The sequence below is a fragment of the Telopea speciosissima genome, chromosome 7 (assembly GCF_018873765.1).
Source record: "Telopea speciosissima isolate NSW1024214 ecotype Mountain lineage chromosome 7, Tspe_v1, whole genome shotgun sequence".
Classification (NCBI taxonomy): Eukaryota; Viridiplantae; Streptophyta; class Magnoliopsida; order Proteales; family Proteaceae; genus Telopea; species Telopea speciosissima.
The window spans coordinates 63358213-63380193 of record NC_057922.1 but is presented as its reverse complement, the minus strand read 5'-3'; the positions used below and the strand labels follow the sequence as shown (position 1 = coordinate 63380193).

The window sequence follows — 21981 nt, the reverse complement described above, 5'->3', positions numbered from 1 at the left end:
GTTCTCCCTTATATTGATTCATTAACATAAGATGATGGAAATTACATACACCTAAAAGGGAAAAAACATAAAAGCTTAATACAAACTAACAAACAAGATAATAACTAAATACCCAAAATACACTCATTACAAAAATTCTCAACACTCCCTGACAAACTGCCCCTCTAATAGAAGCCTTGATCAGTTAATGAGAAGGATGGTTGAAAATAAAAGATGAGGTTGTACAACAAAGAACTTATTTTGCGACCAGTGTTCCTCCATGAGTTTGTGTGGGTATCATTGAGTGCTTTTCCACTCAATAACACCATTATAATGTTATCTCTTATTTTTGCATTGAAGCAAGAGGGCAGATCACTCAGAGCTCTTGAGAAACTGCAGCAACAGCTGCTACTAGTGCACGGGTAGACAATCCGTACTCAAAATATTAGAGGAAAAGAAGAAGAGACAAGAGAGATCAGTTCACAATCATGGAGAACTCATGTCGCAGAACAGGGGATGCGGAAAGGAAAACAGAAAAGAAGAAGAGGAGGGAAGAGATCGCACAAGAAGGGGGTGGGTGGGGGAAGCTGCCAAGCCACGCAGGCACACACTCAAACCAAATACAATTTCAATTTTTCTATTCTGAAATTTCATCTTAACACAAGCTATTTAAAAGAAGAAAACCCAACTAGCAAAGGAAACCTATCAAACTAGGAAACAAACTTTAACAAGGAAACTAAGAACAACTAAGAAACCAAGTATCCTACGTAGCTAAAAACTTCTAAAATTAAACGATTACATATTTCCTAAAGAAAATAAATATCTAATTATCCTACTAGACTAAAAACCCGGATTTGGACCTGGTTCTCGGTCTGGGTTCTCAAACGGGTTCGTAATGGTCCATGGAAGCACTCCTGCATCATTTAGTCCTTGTGAGAAGTTGATCCTAATCTGTTAGTGCTTTCCTCATTCAACCAGGTGACATGAATTGTTTTAGGTTTCTTGGATTGTGTCTCATTGACAAGGTAGGATTGGACCTTGTTATATTAGCCCTTTATTTTTTTTTCCCACCTCTTGAAAATAGCATTGATAGAGTACAAGCTCCAAGCAGTTGAATTGATGGGCCACCGCCACCTCCACCCCAAGGCTACATTATAATGAGAGTGGAAAAGCCCTCAATGATACCACACAAACTAATGGAGGAACACTGGTCGCAAAATAAGTTCTTTGTTGAACAACCCCCATCTTTCTCATTAACTGATCACGACTTCTATTAGGGTGGCAGTTTTGCCAAAAAGGGAGGAATCTAATGTAATGAGATAGGAGAATCTCTATGGCTCATTGTGTGATCTCTTACCAATTAGGCAATCCTAACCCTGCTGCCTCAGTCCCAAAAAGATTCTGTTAAGAGTTTCATACCAGCAATCAAACCCAAAACTGCAACCACCGCCCGGGACTACTTACCGAGCTTGGGTTGTCTTTTGTTCTCTCCGAATTGACCGTTGTGTAGAACCTAACACGATGCAGTGAAGAATGGAAACGCAAACAATAGTCACACAATACACACAAGGATTTACATGGTTCGACAAGATTGCCCAAGTCCGCGATGAGATGAGATCTGTTTCACTATCAATGGAGAATAGGGTTACAGTCGCTCGTCCTCACACCTCTCTCAGATTTTTGTTACAGAGGAAGAACTCTCGCTACATGTTTATAGTGAAACCCTATACAGGACATTTACTAAAATACCCATATAGCCCCCACGGAGGCAACACACAGCAGTCCAATCATCAGAAGGCAAGACACCAAACCTCAACAATCTCCACCTTGGCTTGAATTCTGACCAGCCACCTTGACGATAAGTTATAGATGCCTCCCTCCCCTCCTGTAACTTCCGAAGGAAAGATACAACACCACACCCCATATGTATCCGGGGTGCAACCATCAATCTATCAACAATGAGTGATGTTGATCAAGTCCAAGCAGTGCTCGAACTTCTCTGTGGTAACTGACTTGGTAAACATATCTGCAGGATTGCTATCTGTATGAATTTTCCTCAAGTGAATACTACCTTCTGACACAAGCTCCCCGATCTTATGAAACCTCACATCAATATGCTTTGTCCTTGCATGAAACACCTGATTCTTTGCAAGATGCATGGCACTCTAACTGTCACAGTGTAGCACCTAATCTCCTTACTCCAACCCCAACTCACGAACCAAACCAGTCAGCCAAACTCCTTCCTTGGCTGACTCAACCGCTGCCATGTATTCTGCCTCTGTAGTGGACAATGCAACTGTAGACTGAAGCATCGCCCTCCACGAGATGGGTCCACTAGCTAATGTAAACACATAACCTGTAGTAGACCTCCTTCTGTCTAAGTCACCAGCATAATCAGAATCTACATATTCTGCCAGGTCTGTGGAAGTTCCCTTACCACTGAACATAATACCCAAACCTGTAGTCTTGCTCAGATATCTGAAGATCCACTTAATTGCATCCAATGCTCCTTCCCTGGATTACTCATGTATCGACTAACAACGCTGACTGCATGAGACAAATCTGGCCTGCTACATACCATAGCATACATGAGGCTCCCAACTGCGCTGGCATAGGGAACCAGAGACATTTGCTCCACCTCCTCATGTTTTGTAGGGCATTGCTTTTCAAATAACTTGAAATGGCTAGCTAATTGAGTGCTAACCGATTTAGCCTTTTCCATGTTGAAACGCTCTAGCACCTTTTCAACATATCTCTTCTGAGTTACCCAAAGTTTACCTGCATTTCTATCTCTAAGGATTTCCATGCCAAGGATCTTTTTCGCAGCACCAAGATCCTTCATATCAAATTCAGCACTCAACAAAGACTTTAGACAGATAACTTCATGTTTATTCTTGGCAGCAATGAGCATGTCATCAACATAAAGCATCAAAAGAATAATAGAATTATCATCTGACACTTTATAACATACCAACAGTCATACTCACTTCTTGTGTAGCCAATCTGCACCATGTAGGAGTCAAAGCGCTTGTACCACTACCTAGGAGATTACTTAAGACCATAAAGTGACCTCTTAAGCAAACAAACATGATCTTCTTTTCCCTGCACCTTGAAACCTTCAGGCTGTTCCATGTAAATTTGTTCCTCCAAGTCCCCATGAAGAAATGATGTCTTTACATAAGTTGTTCAAACTCAAAATCAAACGTAGCCACCAAAGCAAGTAGTGTGCTTCACCACCGGAGAGTATTTCATTGTAATCCACCTGCTCCTTCTGTGCATAGCCCTTGGCTACAAGTCTGGCCTTAAACCCTTCACGCTCCTTCTCCGACGCTGCCTCTTTCTTATGAAAGACCTATTTACACCCAATGATTTTTCTTCCCTTGGGTTCTTCAACTATCTCCCAAGTCTTGTTCTTCTGTAGAGACTCCATTTCCTCCATCATAGCTATCATCCATTTATCACTTTGCTCATTATTTATAGTATCCTGATAGGAAGATGAGTCACCTATACCTACAGTGAGGGCATAAGCAACAATGTCCTCAAACCCGTATCTCACAAGTGCTTTGTGAGTACGTTTCCCTTTACCCTTTACCACGGTATAGGGATCATCTACTATTTCCTGTTGTTCTGGTAAGCCACTGGATGACTCTTTCTCTCCTGCTATTTCTGACTCACCTAACTCCACCGGCACAGTATACCTATCTTTCTTTCCGTCATCTTCTTTTGACTTCACCATGTGAGACTCATCACACACAGCGTCCCTGCTGATCACAACTTTTTGTGAACTAGGATCCCACAGCTTGAACCCCTTTACACCTTTCTCAAAAACCAAGAGAGGTACACTGCTTAGAGTTTGAGTCTAACTTGGAACGTTTTCCACTCTGCACATGAACATAGGCGGGACAACCAAATATTTTCAAAACTAAATAATCTACTAGTTTTCCTGTCCATACCTCTTCGGGAATTTTGCAATCAATTGCCTTTGATGGAGACCCGTTGATGAGAAAACATGCCATATTCATTGCTTCTGCCCAAAAATTCTTCCTCAGTTTTGCATTCAACCTCATGGTCCGAGCTCTTTCTAGAAGTGTCATGTTCATCCTTTCGGCTACACCGTTTTGTTATGGTGTATCTGACACCGTAAAGTGACGTGTAATCCTTTCATCCTTGCACAATTCTAAAAACGACTTGTACCTGTACTCCCCTCCATTGTCTGTTCTCAAGTACTTAGTTTTCTTTCCTGTCTTCCTTTCTAGCTCAGACTTCCATTCTTTAAATTTAGTGAACACCTCACTTTTATGCTTCATGAGTAAACCCGGACTTTCCTTGAGTAATCATCAACGAAGGTCACAAAATATTCTGCCCCACCTTTAGATTTGATTGGTGAAGGACCCCATACATCGTTGTGTACATAATCAAGCACGCCCTTGCTCGTGTGTTTTGCAGTTCTGAAACTAACCTTGCACTGTTTCTCGAACACACAATACTTGTAGAAGTTCAGTTTGCAAGTTTTCACCCCCTTCAACAGTTTCCTTTTGTGAAGCTTCATCATACCTCTTTCACTCATATGCCCCAACTGCATATGCCACAGATTAGTGTCATCTATATCAAATTCTGCATCTGTAGTCATAGATGCTCCACCTGTTACTGTACTCCCTATGAGTCTATATAGGTTTCCTGTTATCTGCCCTTTCATGACAACCATAGCTCCCTTAATAACTTTAAGAACACCACCTGCTGCTGTATACCTGCAGCCATTGGAGCCTAGTGCCCCAAAGATACTAAGTTTTTCTTTAGTTCTGGAACATGTCTCACATCTGATAGAGTTCTTACAATCCCATCAAACATCCTAATTTTGATAGTACCTATCCCAATGGTTTTGCATACCGCATCATTCCCCATTAAAACAGACCCACCACTGTATGATTTGAATGTATTAAACCAATCCCTGTGTGGACACATGTGATACGAACAACCAGAATCTAAAATCCAAGAATCAGAAAGTTGCTTCTTACCAGATGATATAGAGAGTACATCTCCATCATCCCCATCCGAGCTATCAGCCACGCTAGCTTCCTCAGATGCTTTATCTACACCTTTCTTCTTCAAGTCCGCCTTCCTCTTCAGACAGTCTCTCTTCAGATGGTCTTCCTTCTTGCAGTAGTAACAGGACAACTTTGTTTTTCCCCCTTTTGATTTCGATCGACCTCTGTTCCTAGATCCCTTCTGATTTGATCTCTCTCTTTCCTGCTCCTTGACATTTCTAAAGAGACCTTCCCCTTGAGATTTAGTACCGCTGACCCTCTTCCTTGTTTCATTAGATATAAGAGCGGTCGTCACTTCATCCGTCTCAAGAGTCTCCTTCCCATACAAGAGAGTCGTTACTAGGTGATCATACGATGCTGGGAGTGACGCTAACAACAATTGTGTTTTATCTTCATCCTCAATCGAAACCTCTAGACTTGCAAGTTGACTTATGATCTGATTGAACGTGTTAAGATGTTCTAACAGATCCGTACCTTCCTCCATTTGTAGAGAATACAACTGCTTCTTCACGAACAGCTTGTTCGTTAAGGACTTTGTCATGTAGATACTTTCAAGTTTCGCCCATACCTCCGATGCAGATTCGAGATCTACCACATATTGCAGGGCGTCATCTGATAAATTGAGACGGATTGCACTTACCGCCTTCTCCTCCATCTCTTCCTAGTCTTCATCACTCACTTTCTCTGGTTTCTTCGACTTCCCCAACAGAGTTTTCGCCAAACCCTGTTGTATCAAAAGATTCTTCATCCTTCGTCGCCAAAGAGTAAAGTTGTTCTTCCCAAAACTTCTCGATGTCGTACTTGACACTCGATCCCTTCCCTGACATTGTGATAGCAAACCCCAAAAAACGGAAAACCTGGAAGCTCTAATACCAATTTGTAGAACCTAACACGATGCAGTGAAGAATGGAAACGCAAACAACATTCACACAATACGCACAAGGATTTACGTGGTTCGGCAAGATTGCCTACGTCCACAGTGAGATGAGATCTATTTCACTATCAATGGAGAATAGGGTTATAGTCGCTCGTCCTCACACCTCTCTCAGATTTTCATTACAGAGAAAGAACTCTCGCTACATGTTTATAGCGGAACCCTATACAAGAAATTTACTGAAATACCTATATAGTCCCCACAGAGGCTCCACACAGCAGTCCAGTCATCAGAAGTCAAGACACCAAACCTCAACACGTCGAAGGTAAGCATTCAGTAGGGATCGTCATTACTGACATCTCCCTTCAGTTTCTAGTCCATCGAAGCATTCCTGAGAGAGCTTTCCCCTATCCTCCTCTTTCCTTGCTGCTGTTAGCGCCGTTCGAAGGTTAGGTACAGCTTCCCTTATCCTCCACGATTTTATCTCTTAAAACTAATTCCTTAATTTGCCCTCCCCTTTAGTCAATATCAGCTCGTCCCTAATTTTAAATTAGTTCCCAGTCCACCCTTTTCACTAACACATAACACTCCACTCCCTTGTCTCTCTCTCTTATAGTTTAACTTCACTTACGATCTTTCCATTGGTCATAATACTTGAGTTGCTTAAGTGCTTGGGTGGGCCCATAAGCAACCCAATAAGGGTTATTCTGATCCAGGTCCACATCAGTAAAAGTTCAAGTTTATGTTAAAACATTTTTCCATAAGTAACCATATGTTAACCATGGCACAGTATACCCAAGAAAAGCCAGATACAGAAAAAGCAGCAATGTAACATGAGAGTGCAGTAGTGTCTCACAGCACTAGGTAGTAGGTAGTTCCCGAGGTTCATATTAATTTGATGTCAAATTGAGAAATAAAGATACAATTACAACTAACCAAGTCAAAGCACATTGTTTACTAGAGAATAATATTTTGGCATTCACCTCTGACATGGGTCTCAGAAAGATAATCAGTATCTCCTCTTCTACTTGTGGGCAAATCAGCATAGAAAGTCCAATAAGGACTGCCATATCAGTTCATCGATGGCCTCGTTATTATTAATAAATGGATCAGAAATGCTAGGTAACTAATTATACATATACCTTGCAACAGAATAAAAAATAAATAAACTAGGAATTGCCACAACGGAAAATCAGAACTTTCTTACCATATATTTGTCATAAGCCATACCAACAAGTTTGTCAAGGGCGTTACGCTCAATCTCTCTACACATCCAAAAATGTTTGCATGAACAAATCATGGCATAAAAAATATTAAGAGATAATCTAACAAGAATAGGCACATTTGTTACCTTTCTTGGGATTCTCTCTCCTTTGAGACACAACTTTCCAGCCCAAGAAGTAATGTCTTCTTCTTGTTAACCTATAACAGAACTGACCATGAGACGAACAATATAAAGAGTATTTACAGTCGCACAATAGACTTTTTTTTTATTTCACATTATGTGAACACTAACGAGATGTTCACTGGTAGCAGTTTTGATCTATTATAAATTGGAAATATGTCGCAACATCCATGCTGAAAACAGAACTGACCATGAGATGAACAATATAAAGAGTATTTACAGTCGCACAGTAGACTTTATTTTGTATTTCGCATTACATGAATACTAACGAGATGTTCACCGGTACCAGCTTCGATCTATTATATATTGGAACTATGTCGCAACATCCATGCTGATAACTACGGAAGAACATAAGCAGCAATAAATTTATAGGACATAAATTCATAGAAACCGAGGAATAACAAGAATGGTGATAAATCCATGACACCCCCGCACAGGCACAAAGATAAGTATGATACAAATACACATCACAATCATTGTGGCCAAATATTTAAGCTGCCAGTAATGGAATAGCAAGAACGGTGATAAATTCATAAAAACTGAGAAAGTAAGCATCATAATATGCAAAATATAAAAAGTCTATCAGGATAAAAGAACAACTTACATAGAAACTTACCCTGATGCGAAAATACACACGTGGGATATAAACACCAATACACAATGCACAAAAACAAGAAAACAGAAAGAAGGGCCAGTTTTAGGACTTCACTTATTACCATACTAACACACCCTCAGGGACAACAGTCATTAATCATTATAGTTGTGATTGGCCATACATCTATTAGCATGCTAATTACAGGACTTCTGTCCACCTTCCAACATCCACCACAGCATATTCAATGAATTAAATGTTTCTTATACAAATTGGCCTAAATCATGGACTAAAATATTTGGGTTCAAGAACAAGAATACAAACTTTTAGTAAACTAAAAAATAGACTTCTGAGAAGTACCAGATCTTGAAGTTTCTCCCGGTGTGTGCTAATTTCATCACTGATCTCATCATCTTCTCGCGGTGCTAAGTCAGGCTGATATCAGAACAGTGTGCAATTAGGAGGGGAATAATAAATTCAAACCAAACGTCTATATGAAATCTTATCAAAGACCAGAAGGAAACAAATGAAATAAGGCACTCAAAGTGAAGCAGCTCAAACCAAGGGATGCAGTTTCAACTTTCATGAAACTTCATTTTGTAGGCTGATAAACTCATAAAACAAAAAAGACACACTCAATAGGTTGTATCAAACAGGAATCAGAAGCACTCATCAGACAAATGAAGGATTACTCCAAGACTCGTCACATACATTTACAGTGAGAGCTCTGGCAAACGGAAACCTACCACTGGTTCAGGGAAAATGCCAATGCTCTGAAGCTCTAGTAGAAGCCGTTCATTCAAGGTCATCTTCTCATACTGAAGTTCTGAACAAGCCTTGACAGGCATCACTGCGTGGTCTGGTTGGAGGCCATTTAAAGAATGTCGGAAGTTTGAGACTATTCCAGAAGTTGTATCTGCCAGTACATCAACATCTCCCAGGTCACCATGTTCCATCTGGTCATGGCATCTCCGAGTGGCCCTTATCCTATAGCCATTTGAAGTAGCTCGGGCAACTGTTTGAAAGTTTCCCAATTCAGTACTGTTGGATTTGAACTCTTCATCCAGCTCAGAGCTAGTTCCATATATATTGAAATTGAGGTCTTCATCTCCTCTAGAACAAAATCCTTCATCCTCTTCCTCCGAAATTAGAGCTGCAATGAGCCTTTCGCATAGTGGAATCACATTATGATCTTTTCCCGAAAATAACTGCTCTGACAAATATTCATCGGGCTTTATTTCACTTGTGAGCTCCTTATCTCTCTCACATTCAATCGATCCAAGTCCATTCAGGACAGCACCACAATCATCTTGACCAACAGCACTCATAGTTGGTTCCAGCAAACTAATTCCAAAATCAACCTAAAACAAAGAGAGGTATACATCTATAAGTTCACCAGAAGAATAATAGGCCTCAAGTAACACCAAGTATCTCAAGGAAAAGAAGACTTTACAATGTTTACCTTCAAGTTTTGACCAGGATTGACATTCATATCCATGGCAGATTTATTGATACGGGAAATCTGATAATCATGTTCAACACAAAAACAAAGTTTAAAAAAAATTATGGTACAGGAATATACAACATAACAAATTCAGAGATAGAGAAAGTAAAAGAGCTATCACTTGCTGCTTCAAATAAACAACATCTTCAGCTAACACAAAACCAAAGAGTGGCTCCATTTGTCTCCAGAATGAATTGGAACAAGCATGGGCTGCATTTGAAAATTATACCAATCAGTCTATCTGAAGAAAATAGCATTTTCACAAACACAATAATACATAATTGAAGTGAAAATAGTACTGGGATTTATAGCAGCTTTTGCGGCAGCCATTAGTTCTTCATGACCATCATCCAGTTCTCCTGAAAAAAAAACACACACACACAATTACACAACGAGATGAAGAAACAAGGATCGTAACATGCTTAATTGCAGAAGATGTTCCATTAACTCAATAATCCAGAAATAAAACAATTCAAGTGGGAGAATCCATTAAAAAAAATCAGAAAGAGAGAGAGAGAGATGAAATACCATGAAAATTAGAAGCTCCACCATTCACGGCAAGTCTGGGTCTTTTATATGCCTTACGGTCAGACAGCTTCTTAGTAGGTGGACGGCCTGCTTTACTGAAACAAGAAATTAATCTTATAAGAGGTTTTAGCAACAGTACAACATCTTATTAGCCAACAGAAAGGTAACATAGGCTAACATAAAGGGTGAACAACTGTAACTACCTGTCAGTCTTTTCAAGACCAAGCCTTGTACTCCTGAGCTGTTTTGCAGTGACCACATTGTCAAGCTTCTCATCTGTCATTGGCATGCTAGACCTTGTTGAAGTGAAACCCCGTGCAGTTCTTTCTTGTTTCCGAAGGCCATCTCCAAGTTCTTCATTATTGGATACCTTATTCTTTCTTGATGGCAATACTAGAGTAGAAACCTTTTGAACATTCTGTCCAGTTCTCTCCTCTGTCTCACCAGACTTTTTTCCCTTGTCTCTGGATTTGGTTTCAGCAACTCCTGACTCTTCACTTTCTGATAATGCAACTGAAGACAAAAGGTCACCTTTTACTTTAACTTGCTGAGAAGCATTACTGGACAAGCGTCTTGGGAGTCCCAGTCCATTTCCATTACCAGCAGCATGGGATACTGTATCTGAAGTTGGGGTCTCATCCTGGACTGGAACAGGATGAACAAGATTTGTTCTTCGTGCACCACGAGACATCTTTTGTGCCCTTTGCCCAGCCCATTGTGCTACAGGTGGTGATGAAGAACGAGTTGATGGGGGGCGTTTCCTATTGCTAGCCCCAACAACAGCTGGGACCTTGTTCATACATTGTGAAAGCTCCCATTCATCAGGAACTCCAATTGCTCGATGGGCACTAGGGGACGACTTGGGTATCATACACGAACCTGATCGTGGTGCCCTGGCAGATGCAGTCAATTTTGTAATTGAAGTGGGACCACCTGAACTAACAATATCTTCATGCACATTTGGTCTGGACATCGTATAGCATAGAAATTATATTAGCAATATATAATTTTATAACAAAAAACGGAAAACAAATATAACATAAATGAATACACACACACACACACACAAGAATCATTCTGATGGAAGCGTAAAAAAAATTTGCAAAGAGAGAAAAATAGTAGATTTTGTAGCACCAAAAGATAAACAAGAGTAGGAAAAAAATGACACATTTAATGGGGGAAAAAAACAGAAGAAAGATGATGCATTGCTTAACATGATCTTCATACCTATTAACAGATTTGAGATTGATCCTTTCCTTTTCAGAACCAAGAGCGCGATCCCTTCTATCATTGGGAAGGGAGCCATTATCCTGATCAGTCCGAGCAGAGGAAGAACGAAATCCAAGGCCATTTTGTTGAGAGGTCATATCTACTTTTCCACCTCCAGAGGCTCCAATAGCAGGGGAAGACCTGTATAAGCATTCTCATAAGCCATAAATAATTACTACCCAATGGTGAGGACATGTGGTACATATGACGAGAGCAAAATCACTTTAAAGAAAGAAAGGGGGAATAAGTTGGATATGCTGAAACAAATTCACGAACTGGCACACAATAATCAGCAAAGAAGAAAAAGAGAGATCCAACTTTCCCATTACCACGTGCATTTTCTTTTAAACAATTGGAATAATACATAATAAACACCACAGATCCTCGTCACTAACCCCCCCACCCTGAAGAGGAAAAGCAATGCTCCTTAAGGCCCATATTTTCCCAAAAAGGACATCCTGAGTTGGATAGGGATGCTGGGATCATGAACTTAGGTATCAGTATTGTATTTGCCAATACGCATCGGCCTGCTGGAATACCGATAACTGACTGATACTTGCAAGGTTGACCGTATCGGTTACAGTATCGGGCATATCAGCCGTGATAAAGCCTATATAAGTTATAAACCTGCATATCATGGTTTAAGTATCAATATCGTATTGGCCGTATTGGCCAATACTATATCAGCCATTTTTTATAATTTTCTGCATTTTTCAGAATTTTTCAATTTTCTTTATTAATTCTGGCCGGTACGGTACCAATACCCAAAAGTGACCCTTACACACTGAATTGGATCGATACGTAATGATATCGGTATCAGCTGAGACTGATACCATTACCGATAACTAAAACCTTGGTTGTGATCCCTCCATAAACCTTCAACTAAAGGCCATTTGCATCAAAGAAGGTCTGGAAAAAATAAGACAAATGGGCAGACCGAATCTTTCGTATCTAAATAAGCAGAATCCATGTTCTAGGCAGATGAGGGTTTCAATTCCTTGGCTTCCAACACTTGTTTCAAAGGGAGACTACCTAGATCAGGAAACTAGAGACCCTGAAAGCGTATAAGGACAAGATGATTTCTCTATAGAATTGGTTGTCTACATGGGTATTACAGAAGAAGGAACACAAAACAAGTGTTGAATAGCTCAAAAACAAATAAATAAAGAAGAAATACATCAGAAGGATGTCAAGAGCATGGATTCTAGAAAGAGTAAGAGAAAGGAATCACCCATACGAAGCTAAATATTTTATCACGAACATGCACAGCCTCGATGACAAGGAGAATTGTGCTCATATTAAATCATCTATAAGAACTAGAAGGTTGATATTCTAATCCTACAAGGAGTCAAGGATCCAAATTGGAAGTTATGGATATGGACAATGTCAGACTCTCTTAGTATAGATGGAACTGTGGGGTCCCTTTACTTCTTTTGGTAGGTGCCTCTGAAGGAGTTGTTATGGAGTAGGAAAGAACAAATGATCAAGGTGAGGGTTGGTGTCTACAGACCTAATATCCATGAGATGAACTGTATTTTTCATGAACTAAAGTCTTTAGGCTACCAAAGGAGCCACTTTTGGCATATTGGAGGAAATTTGAACTCTGCTAATGTTCCCTCCCGAAAGAAAACATGAGTAACTGTATAAACTCTTTGTCATGAACAATAAATAGGTTGCTTTCTGTCTTTGCGGGACTTATTTTACTTGTTGAACTTCCAGGAAAGACCTCAATGTACAAATTAGACAGGTCCATTGTTTCCATGTAATGGCAGAATCATATCTCAACAGTATTGCAAGAAGCAATTCCCAGCCAGCTTCCGGACATGTTCTGATCTTTACCAATAAGAAAATAAGAAAGGAAAAAAAATTCTACCATGCATACAAATGAGGATGTGTCTCAAAGTTCCAAGCTTTGAAGACTTATGGCTGCTAGTATAATTCATTCTGCTTTGAGGGAAAAGCAAATTCTATTCCTTGTATTGAATCTAGGGCATAGAAAGAAAAGAAAGATTAAGGAGTGTAACAGCTCTGTCTTCAGAAGCAATGAAAGAAGCAAAAGGAGTTCAAGAGAGCTATTATTGAGATCAGAAAAAAGAAGAAAATGCATTTTAATCCACTGCAGTAATATTACTATAGTACGGGATGGAAAGCCTCAAATACCTTCACTGAATGACTGAAATTTGGATAGATGAAATACAGGCCATGTGAAACCTACAGTGAGACTGTGGAAGAGATTAGAAAAAATGGAGAAGAATTGTATGATTGGAGGGAAAAGGCGGTAAGTGATCGGTAAGACTATGGAACGAAAGATTATATTCCTAATTATGGTGATAAACAGAGGCAACAAGCAGTGGTAATGTAATAAAAGGCTAAATCTTAACCACGAAAAATTCTTCTCAAATATAACACAACAGATATCATGTTCTGCATTGCTCATCCCATGTACCCTTTACATAGACTCCAATAAATCATAGTATTCACTAAGAATGAGTGAGAATTTAGGAAACCCTAGAAATCAAGAACCAGATGAACAAAGTTAACGGTTGGTAGGACAATGCAAAGAGGACCAAAGTAGCTGATTATGATGATGAGTGAAGGCAACAAGTCACACAACAACAACAGCCTTATCCCATCTTAATGGGGTCGGCCACATGGATACTTGCAAAGTCAATAAAATAAAATAATAGCGAAAAGACGAGAGCACAACAACATCGACAAAAACTCAAGGAAAACCCATCTAAATGGGGTCGGCTACATGGATCAAGTGACGGATGTTAAAAAAAGAAAAAGGTCTGCAAAGAAAAAACAGCACTCACAGTTATCAGGCACAAAACATGAAGCAAAAATTCCGCCCGGAGAATGCACTTCTCAAACACAAAACAACATATATCATCTCTCTTCTGTATTGGATGCCTAGTACTATATAAACCTCAAAGGACCACCAATATGACTCCATCTGAAAAACAAAATTTAGATAGAAATAAAAAAATGTCTAATAAGACAACTAATTAAATACCTTCCTACAATTTAGATTGCCTTGATCTACCCCAACCAACCAAATTACTAACTTTAACTCCAAAAGAAAAAATAAACTAAGTACAACTCAAACTCAAATTTCCCTTTTCTTTATCTAAGGAAATCCACAAGGATCGAAGATGGCAAACATAGGCTGTCAGCCTGTCATATACAATGCATGGATTGCCTGGGCATGGTCATAAGCCCCATCCGGAGACCCAATAACAAAAATCCCCACGAAACCGATAAGGCCCCCTTTGAAATCCATTATGAGGCCCAAATAGAGGACCATTCTCACAGGCACACAAAGTTAGAGATGGGCTGGACGACAGCTATTCGCTGAAACCTTGACCATGCCCTCTACTCTTCTGTCATGGAACTTTCTGAGGAAATTCTCGTGTCATGTTGGTACATGGCCCCTTTTAGAAAAAAGGGTGTACTCTTACAGAGACAGATCGTCTTGATGGGGCTTTGTGGCCTCGACACACAGAGGAACATAAGGATTATCAGGGATATCCAACCCAGAGATCATTGTCCTCATATGACTACAGCTGTCTCACTGCATTTTACAGTGGATGTTTTCTAGGGTACTCTGGGGATCCTATCATTTGGGACTGGTCACAACTCAACTCGTCCACTGCTGTCTCCCGCTGTCTCTCGCTGTCTCTGTTTAGATCATCAGGCCTTGCCTTCCCATTCCATAGAATGGTGCAAGCCCCGCTTTAACAGTGCCTCGGGAGGGTAGATTTGACTAACCTTAAGCATTCTTTATAAAAAAGGACCACTCTCAAAGCTCAAACCTGTGTATTCATGCTGGCAGCTTTTTTTTTTTTTTACTCCCATCACATCAAGCAATGGAGCTCCTTATCCTTTCCAGATAGTTCCATCAAACTCAATAGGGAGGGGCATTGCATCATTGCTGGGATCAATGTTCTCAACATCTCTAATTGGATCCTTTACTTGGGACACAATATTAATATTAGAGGGAAATATTTCTGTATCAGATGACTATCAAGTACTATTTAGTCCTGATGGTCCATGGAATATAGCTCATTTCATATTCTCATTAGGGTGGCACACAATATATAACCAACTCTAGGTTTGAAGAGTTTCAGCAACCTCGCTAGCCAATGAGTAACACAATATAGGCTTTGATATGGATTGTATGCAGATTTGAGTCTTATAGTATGTAAGAATATAGTGATAGTGATTGTAGCCTGTGGCTGTCATAGTATGTTCCCATATTGGGCCATGGATCTTTTCCACTGTATCTTACTTACATGCAGTTTTTAGCTCAAAATTTTGCCATCATTCACCAAAAGACGTGGAAACATTACATCCATGGAACAAGATCTCACCAAGATGTCGCCGAGATCTCCGAGATATCTCAGTTTTTTGAAGATTCCAAGATTAGGCAGAGGACGGTTAAGGAAACAGCATCGACTCGAGATCTCGATCTTATCTCAGTATCTCGGCGAGATCTCGGTATTTTCGGTACATTAATTTTATGTTTTCTACTATTAAATTCTGTGTAGAATAGGGCCTATTAGTACGTCATAGCATACCAACCTAGGGTCCGAAGTCAAACTCCTATTTGGACTTTGATATTTCAAAATCTGATAGTGTCATTAATGTAAGACTAGAACCTGAATAGGCCAAATCCCAGGCAGGATCAAATAGAAAAAAGATAACCAAAGAGAATAATGGGATCTAAAAAGAAATCTTAACTTCTCTCTTGAAAACCGAAGAAATTATATGAGGAAACCAAGAGAACAATGGGAACTCAACTGATAAAAAAAATTTCCAAAGAACAAGAAAGAGAGCAATAGGATCCCAAAGAGAACAATGGGAAATCAAAATTGGTCGGACAAGAATGGTGAGATCTCAAAAGATAACCAAAAGAAAGAATCCCACAGATTAATAACCTGTTGAAGCCATTGGAGCTGCAATTGAATGATATTGTAGATGTAAAGAAACTGCCAGAAGCTTGTAGCACTCTTGAACTCAATTTAACAGAAATTAGGGTTTGGAATCAAGAACCGATGGAAGGGGATGGGGGACGGGAATGGCTATCTAAGCCTGGCCATCTCACCCAACCTATCTTAGGATTTTCACAAAGGCTAAAGCCAATATTTCATTAATCAAATTTGTGTACAACACTGGCCTCCCGTACAAACTTATTTAAAAGACTCAAAAATAGACTTAGACATTAAAAAGGAAAGGCCTCCTATCATCATCGTCAACTAATAAGGTAACCTAAATTGACTAAGAAAGTGAAATAATAAATAAAATAGACTCAAAATAGGAATCTAACTAAACTAATGAAGCAAATCCCGTTTTCCTACTTTCTACCCCTATTTTGGGCTCATTAAATTGGTCACTTACAAAATAAACCCATGGGATCAAAGTCCCAATACATACATGACCCAACCCAAAGCTTATTTCCACTAAAATAAGCCCTAAGTGACTTATCTACATCAGTCATTGTGTTTAAATGACCCAAAATAGGCTGTATACCAAGTTTCATGACCTAACTAGGTCAAAAACTCACCGAAACCTAGCTTCGAGTTCAATAAAAAAAATGCACCAACTCGCCAAGGTCTCAGCCCAACTCAGTTTTCTGCCTGGCCAAAACCAGGTCCGAAACCGAGACCTTGAGCCATGATTATAGCATGCAATGGTGTTGGGCATGTTGGCGCTATTCATATCCACCAAATCAAAACTTTCAGAATAAGATATCCAAATATCAAAGACCAAGTCAATAAATCTAGACTCTAACCCCTGGTGAAAGAAGGATGCACTACTTCTGATAGATTCCTAGGTTTTACCAGAAAGCTTAAGAGAATATAATTTATTAAAATAAAAAAGAAACGGAAGCTTCAGTCATACTAAAACAGATCAGACAATTTTAGATACAAAAACATCTTTAATAAGACTAGTTAAGTTCACATTCTATGGTAGAAAAACAAAATAAAACCTGACAAAGAGTACTTCAATCACAATGTCACATGCGACTAATAATTAATAATTCTTCTTATGCTGAAAATAAAAATAGTCATCAATGGCAGATGCATGACTTATGCACTGTAAGGATTCAAACCTGAAACCATGAGCATTACTCAGCTTTGGTCGCACATCAGTAAGAAGCCTTTGCTGCACGGTCCATTTGGATTCCCGATCTCCATCTACATGTTTTGCCAGCACTGTACCTGTAGAAGCATCCGACTTTATCCCAGAGCGTTTCTTTCTCATCTTTGACTTTTCCCAACCATCCACACCAATAGTTAATGTCCGATCTTTTTCTTCAGATGGCACTGCACCGTTATTGGCAAATCTGAATGTTTCTTTATCCTTATCCAGGGCCACAGGTGGCCTGCCAATATCATTAGCCCGCACATCCATCTGCATCAGTCACTGAAATATGTGAATCTCCAAATGAGAGCAAGGAAATGAATAAAGGAGAAAGAAAAGGTAATCATGTGCAATTACCAGAAATGCATGGAGTGGATTGGGGGAATTTTGAGGGAGTTCGAACAGTATGTCCACTGTCTATATGGATTTTTGGAATCACAATCCATTCCATGCTTCTTTGGCTATGTAGCATTTTTTGTATGGCTAATCATTTCCTTATATTGGAAATTGCTAACTTTGTAATTATTGTGATAAGTTTTGGTGCAAACCCGGGTTGGAATAACCCTTATTGGGTTGCTTGTGGATCCACCCAAACAATAGAATTCAATTAATCCAAGGTTGATGCAATTTCGTAAGTAAGTTGAAGTTCATAAAGGAACGGCAGAGTTGTAATTTGTCAGAACTCCAAAACATAAGCAAAAGGATTTAACGTGAGAGTAGAAAGGGTAAACTTGGAATTAGATATAAAATAAGGATGTAAGAGATTAAGGGAGAAAGGGAGAAAGGGGAGGGAAAAAGAGGAAAGTAAGTAATTAAAGTAAGAAAGAGTGAAGTCGTGGAAGGGGGGGTATCATATCCAACCACTAGGACAAACCAGAGGCGGAAATCAGATTTGATTCAAAGAGAACTCCTTCGATAGGGATCCACTTGTCCTGAAAATACTAGGGCAAGATCCTTGCTACTGGTCCTCCTAAATGAGATCCATATCGAGTTGAAATAAGAAGCAACAGAGTGGTTGGACAGATCTGAAACCAGACCAGGCAATCTTCACAGTTGCAGGTTTCTACAAGTGCTCGATTCTCACAGCAAGTAAGCTTCTGGGCATGAGTCTCTGACGTGTGAATTGCCTTAGGATGATTATTCAAAAAACCCAAAACTCAAGGACAATCGATTGGGGATAAAGGGTCAGCAATGGGTTTCTTTTAAAAATTGTCGTCCCATGGAGAAAATTCAAAACCAGTGGAAAAGAAAGGCAGAAGGGAGAATAGAAGAATAGGGAGAAGGGGGAAAAGGGTCTCGCTGTGAAGGATGAGAAGAAGAAGGAGAAGAGAGGAAGAGAGAGATTGCAGGAAGAAGGGGGGGCAGAAGCTCGCACAAACACTACAAGCCACACAGGCACAACCAAACTCGATTTTCAATTCATCTTTTCAACCTACCTCTCCAATCGTCAGTTACACACCTATTTATAATACATTAATACCCAAAAAATAAAGACCCCTAATTACTTCCTAAAACTTAGACTAACAAAAATAGAAACTCAATAAAACTCAAATTGGAAATTTCCATATAAGTCTACTAGCTACCCAAAATAAAAGAATACATATCTTTCCCAAATAAAATAAATCCAAAATATCCTACTGAACCAGAACAAGGTTGGGACCCGGTTCATCTTGGTCTGGGCTCAAATGGATTCAGGTCGATCCATGGGAGTGCACCTGCATCAGGTTTCAGCCAATTCTTTTTGACGTAGCAATTCTACTTTATGCTTCAAAACTAAAACTCATGATTGTGTGACACAAGAAGGATATTTGTGTCGGATGCAAATGAACATGAAAAGTGCAAACATGGCTATACTTGGGATGAACAAGATTGTTTTCAATGTTTCACAAAACAGTATCACAAAGCAGAATAAACAGAAACAGAGTACAAAATTAAGAACAGTTCAATGCATGTATCATGCATATATGTTATGATACTCCATGTTCCACGAACATGAAGTTTGACAAGAAGTGTACAGGAGAGGGAAATAATTCATAGTGGGTCAGTAAATAAACAATACAAAGACCATGTGGAAGCACTGTAAAAAACACATATTGTACATCAACCAAGAAATATATAACTGCCAATACCATCATTACAAAAATCAAAGAACATGAGATAATCATATAGAAACAAAGTAATGAAATAAAAAACTTCAACAAACAAACATCAGAGAACAACAAATGTTGATCTAACTATGCTATACAACATATTGAAATCTCAGAAACAAATTCCATATATTTTTTAATTATTTTAATGTAAGAAACAGTTGGATTTTCAAGTTCAAGATACAAACCCGCACATCCACCATAGAGGTCCGGATTCGTCTATTAGGTACAGCACCTTTGGTTTTTTGACTTCTTTCTTCTAGCTTCTGTGGATCAATATCAAAATTACTTGTCATCACATGATTCTGGGTTCCCAACTTAGCCATGTTTCCTCCAAGGACTGCTCGATCACATGGTAATGATGCAGTGGATCGGTCACTCAATGAGATATCTACTCGAGATCGCTTCCTTGCTGAGATGCTTGGGAAGGACTTGTCAAATTTGGATAGAATTTCTTCCAAGGATTTCACTCGTTCCCTATGTGATGAGATATTTGGTAATCGAACTACAGTTTAAGAGAGAATATAAAAATTAATTACAAGGGGGAAGGAGACAAATACCTTGCCCTGTTGGAACTCTCACTGATATTAATCTTCACCTTTTTGAGCTCCTCGAGTGAGGAGGCAGGTGATGGCTTGCCATTTAAAGATAGAGATGGAGGATCATCTACTGAAACACCAAGGGCAGAAGTAATGATTCTTTTAACTTCCCCTTGTCTGGGAAACCTATGGTCTGGTGCCATCAATTTTGTATTGAAAGGCAAGCCATGGAAGAAATTCATCACATCCCCTTGAGTTACTGAAGAACTTCTTGACATACTAGGTAATGTTGAAAGGATTCGATTATCCATGCCCTCACGGAAGCTACCTGATCTGTCCAGAGAACCAGCTGTGTACATCCCACGCTGCATGCTAGGGTAAGTTGGCCTATCAGTATTACCAGAAGATGGATCAAATTTGCTACTGGCTGCCATTGCATTAATTTCTCCAAGCACTCTGAGTTAGAGATCCAATAAAACAAAGCATTACTTGACAAAAAATAACAACTGCACACAATGACCAAATTTAAAATTCTAAACTGACAGCACAAACTACAAGAGGTGAACCTGAAAAGGATAAAACACAACAAAACAAAAAAAAAATTAGTAATAATAATAAATAAATAAATAAGACCCAACCAATTCAAATGAAAAAAAGGAGAGAAAAAAGAAGCAAACAATCTGACAACTGTAATCAAAGCAACCAACATTGCAAAGAAATCTCCAAATTGCATGGCATTACTGGAATTGATAACAACTGGTTGGCAATAAGAGACAATAGAACCAACAATAACTCAAAGTTCCCAAAGTATAAATTCCTTAAAATAATCCAAATATACTGCACAAGGGTACACATCTTTACTTATTTGGAGAGTTCTATAATTGATTTCAGAAAATAAAGTTAACTCTTCTGTTTAGCTGAATTAAACAAAACAAATCTTTGAACATCCATTCACTCATCAGACTAGGACTGCAAAAATGCTCTTTCATACAACAAATGTTTAAAACAGTTGCAGAATTTTGATGTATCAGTAGCCTAGGGTGGTTCTCTTTTTGTTTTTTGTGCCCTTATGAAATGTAAGGAGAAAAATAAAAAAGACAAAGCCTACGGATACTTAAAATATGAAAGAAGGCAAAGTCTGCTGTCCTTAACTGATCTGTGTCTGGTTTTGGTGTAAAATATGAAAAAAGGCATGTGTATCGATACGTATTGATATGTACAGGTACATATTGATACATATCAATATGTATCGACTGGTACATACCGATACATTTAAAAAAATAATAAAAAAATTTAAAACAGGATGTATCGGCAGCATCGACCGTATCATATCGTATCGACATGTATCGGTCGATACATATCGATACATTGCTTTTTTTAAAAAAAATAGATACGTATTGGTATGTATAGTATCGACACCGACCAATTCCGAGATGTATCGGCCGATACGTTACGATACGCACCGATACTTTAAACCCTAATCATACTGTGTTAACACCACATTAACTCCCATCCCAGGTGTATTCCTGCTCCCATTAAACCATGGTCAACAAAAATTCTGTAAGAGATTTCCCATGAACATAGCAAATCCTTTTTTCCTTTTTCCTTTTTAAAAATATAAACAGAAGATACTGTAAATGTGAAGACATTGCCCAGGCATCTTACATACAAGCAATGTTTACCTACAGGCAGCAGATTCATTTCAGGAAGCTTTAAAATCGTTTATGGATAAATTATTAGCTCCCCTTTAATATATAATTACCAAAAATAAACTCGTTTGAGCTATTTCATTGATCACACGAGAGAAAGTTATGGAATTAAGAGTCTCCTACATCTCTAGAACCACGATTACCGACAGAACACATGACAAAGCTTTACTTCCTATTTTCTTTCTTCAGCTTCTTCTGTATAAGAGTCACCTTCACCTCTAGAACCACAATTACAGCAAGCAT

General features: G+C 39.0%; 1 protein-coding gene across 2 annotated transcripts in view; it reads right to left on the bottom strand.

Annotated features, from left to right (window-relative positions):
- LOC122668803 overlaps positions 1-21981 on the bottom strand; it is a 31770-nt gene that overhangs the window by 6212 nt on the left and 3577 nt on the right. Inside the window, exons 2-14 of one of the 2 annotated variants that reach the window (XM_043865336.1) lie at positions 20051-20595; positions 19679-19967; positions 17312-17613; positions 11155-11337; positions 10131-10892; positions 9928-10022; positions 9699-9758; positions 9521-9609; positions 9358-9417; positions 8642-9256; positions 8256-8330; positions 7250-7320; positions 7106-7163 (exon numbers count right to left, since the gene is read on the bottom strand). In XM_043865336.1, coding sequence (XP_043721271.1) covers positions 7106-7163; positions 7250-7320; positions 8256-8330; positions 8642-9256; positions 9358-9417; positions 9521-9609; positions 9699-9758; positions 9928-10022; positions 10131-10892; positions 11155-11337; positions 17312-17613; positions 19679-19967; positions 20051-20463 — 3072 coding nt within the window. In that variant the 5' untranslated portion in view covers positions 20464-20595. The remainder of the gene's footprint in view (positions 1-7105; positions 7164-7249; positions 7321-8255; positions 8331-8641; positions 9257-9357; positions 9418-9520; positions 9610-9698; positions 9759-9927; positions 10023-10130; positions 10893-11154; positions 11338-17311; positions 17614-19678; positions 19968-20050; positions 20596-21981) is intronic. The other variant, XM_043865337.1, reaches the window with a different exon arrangement.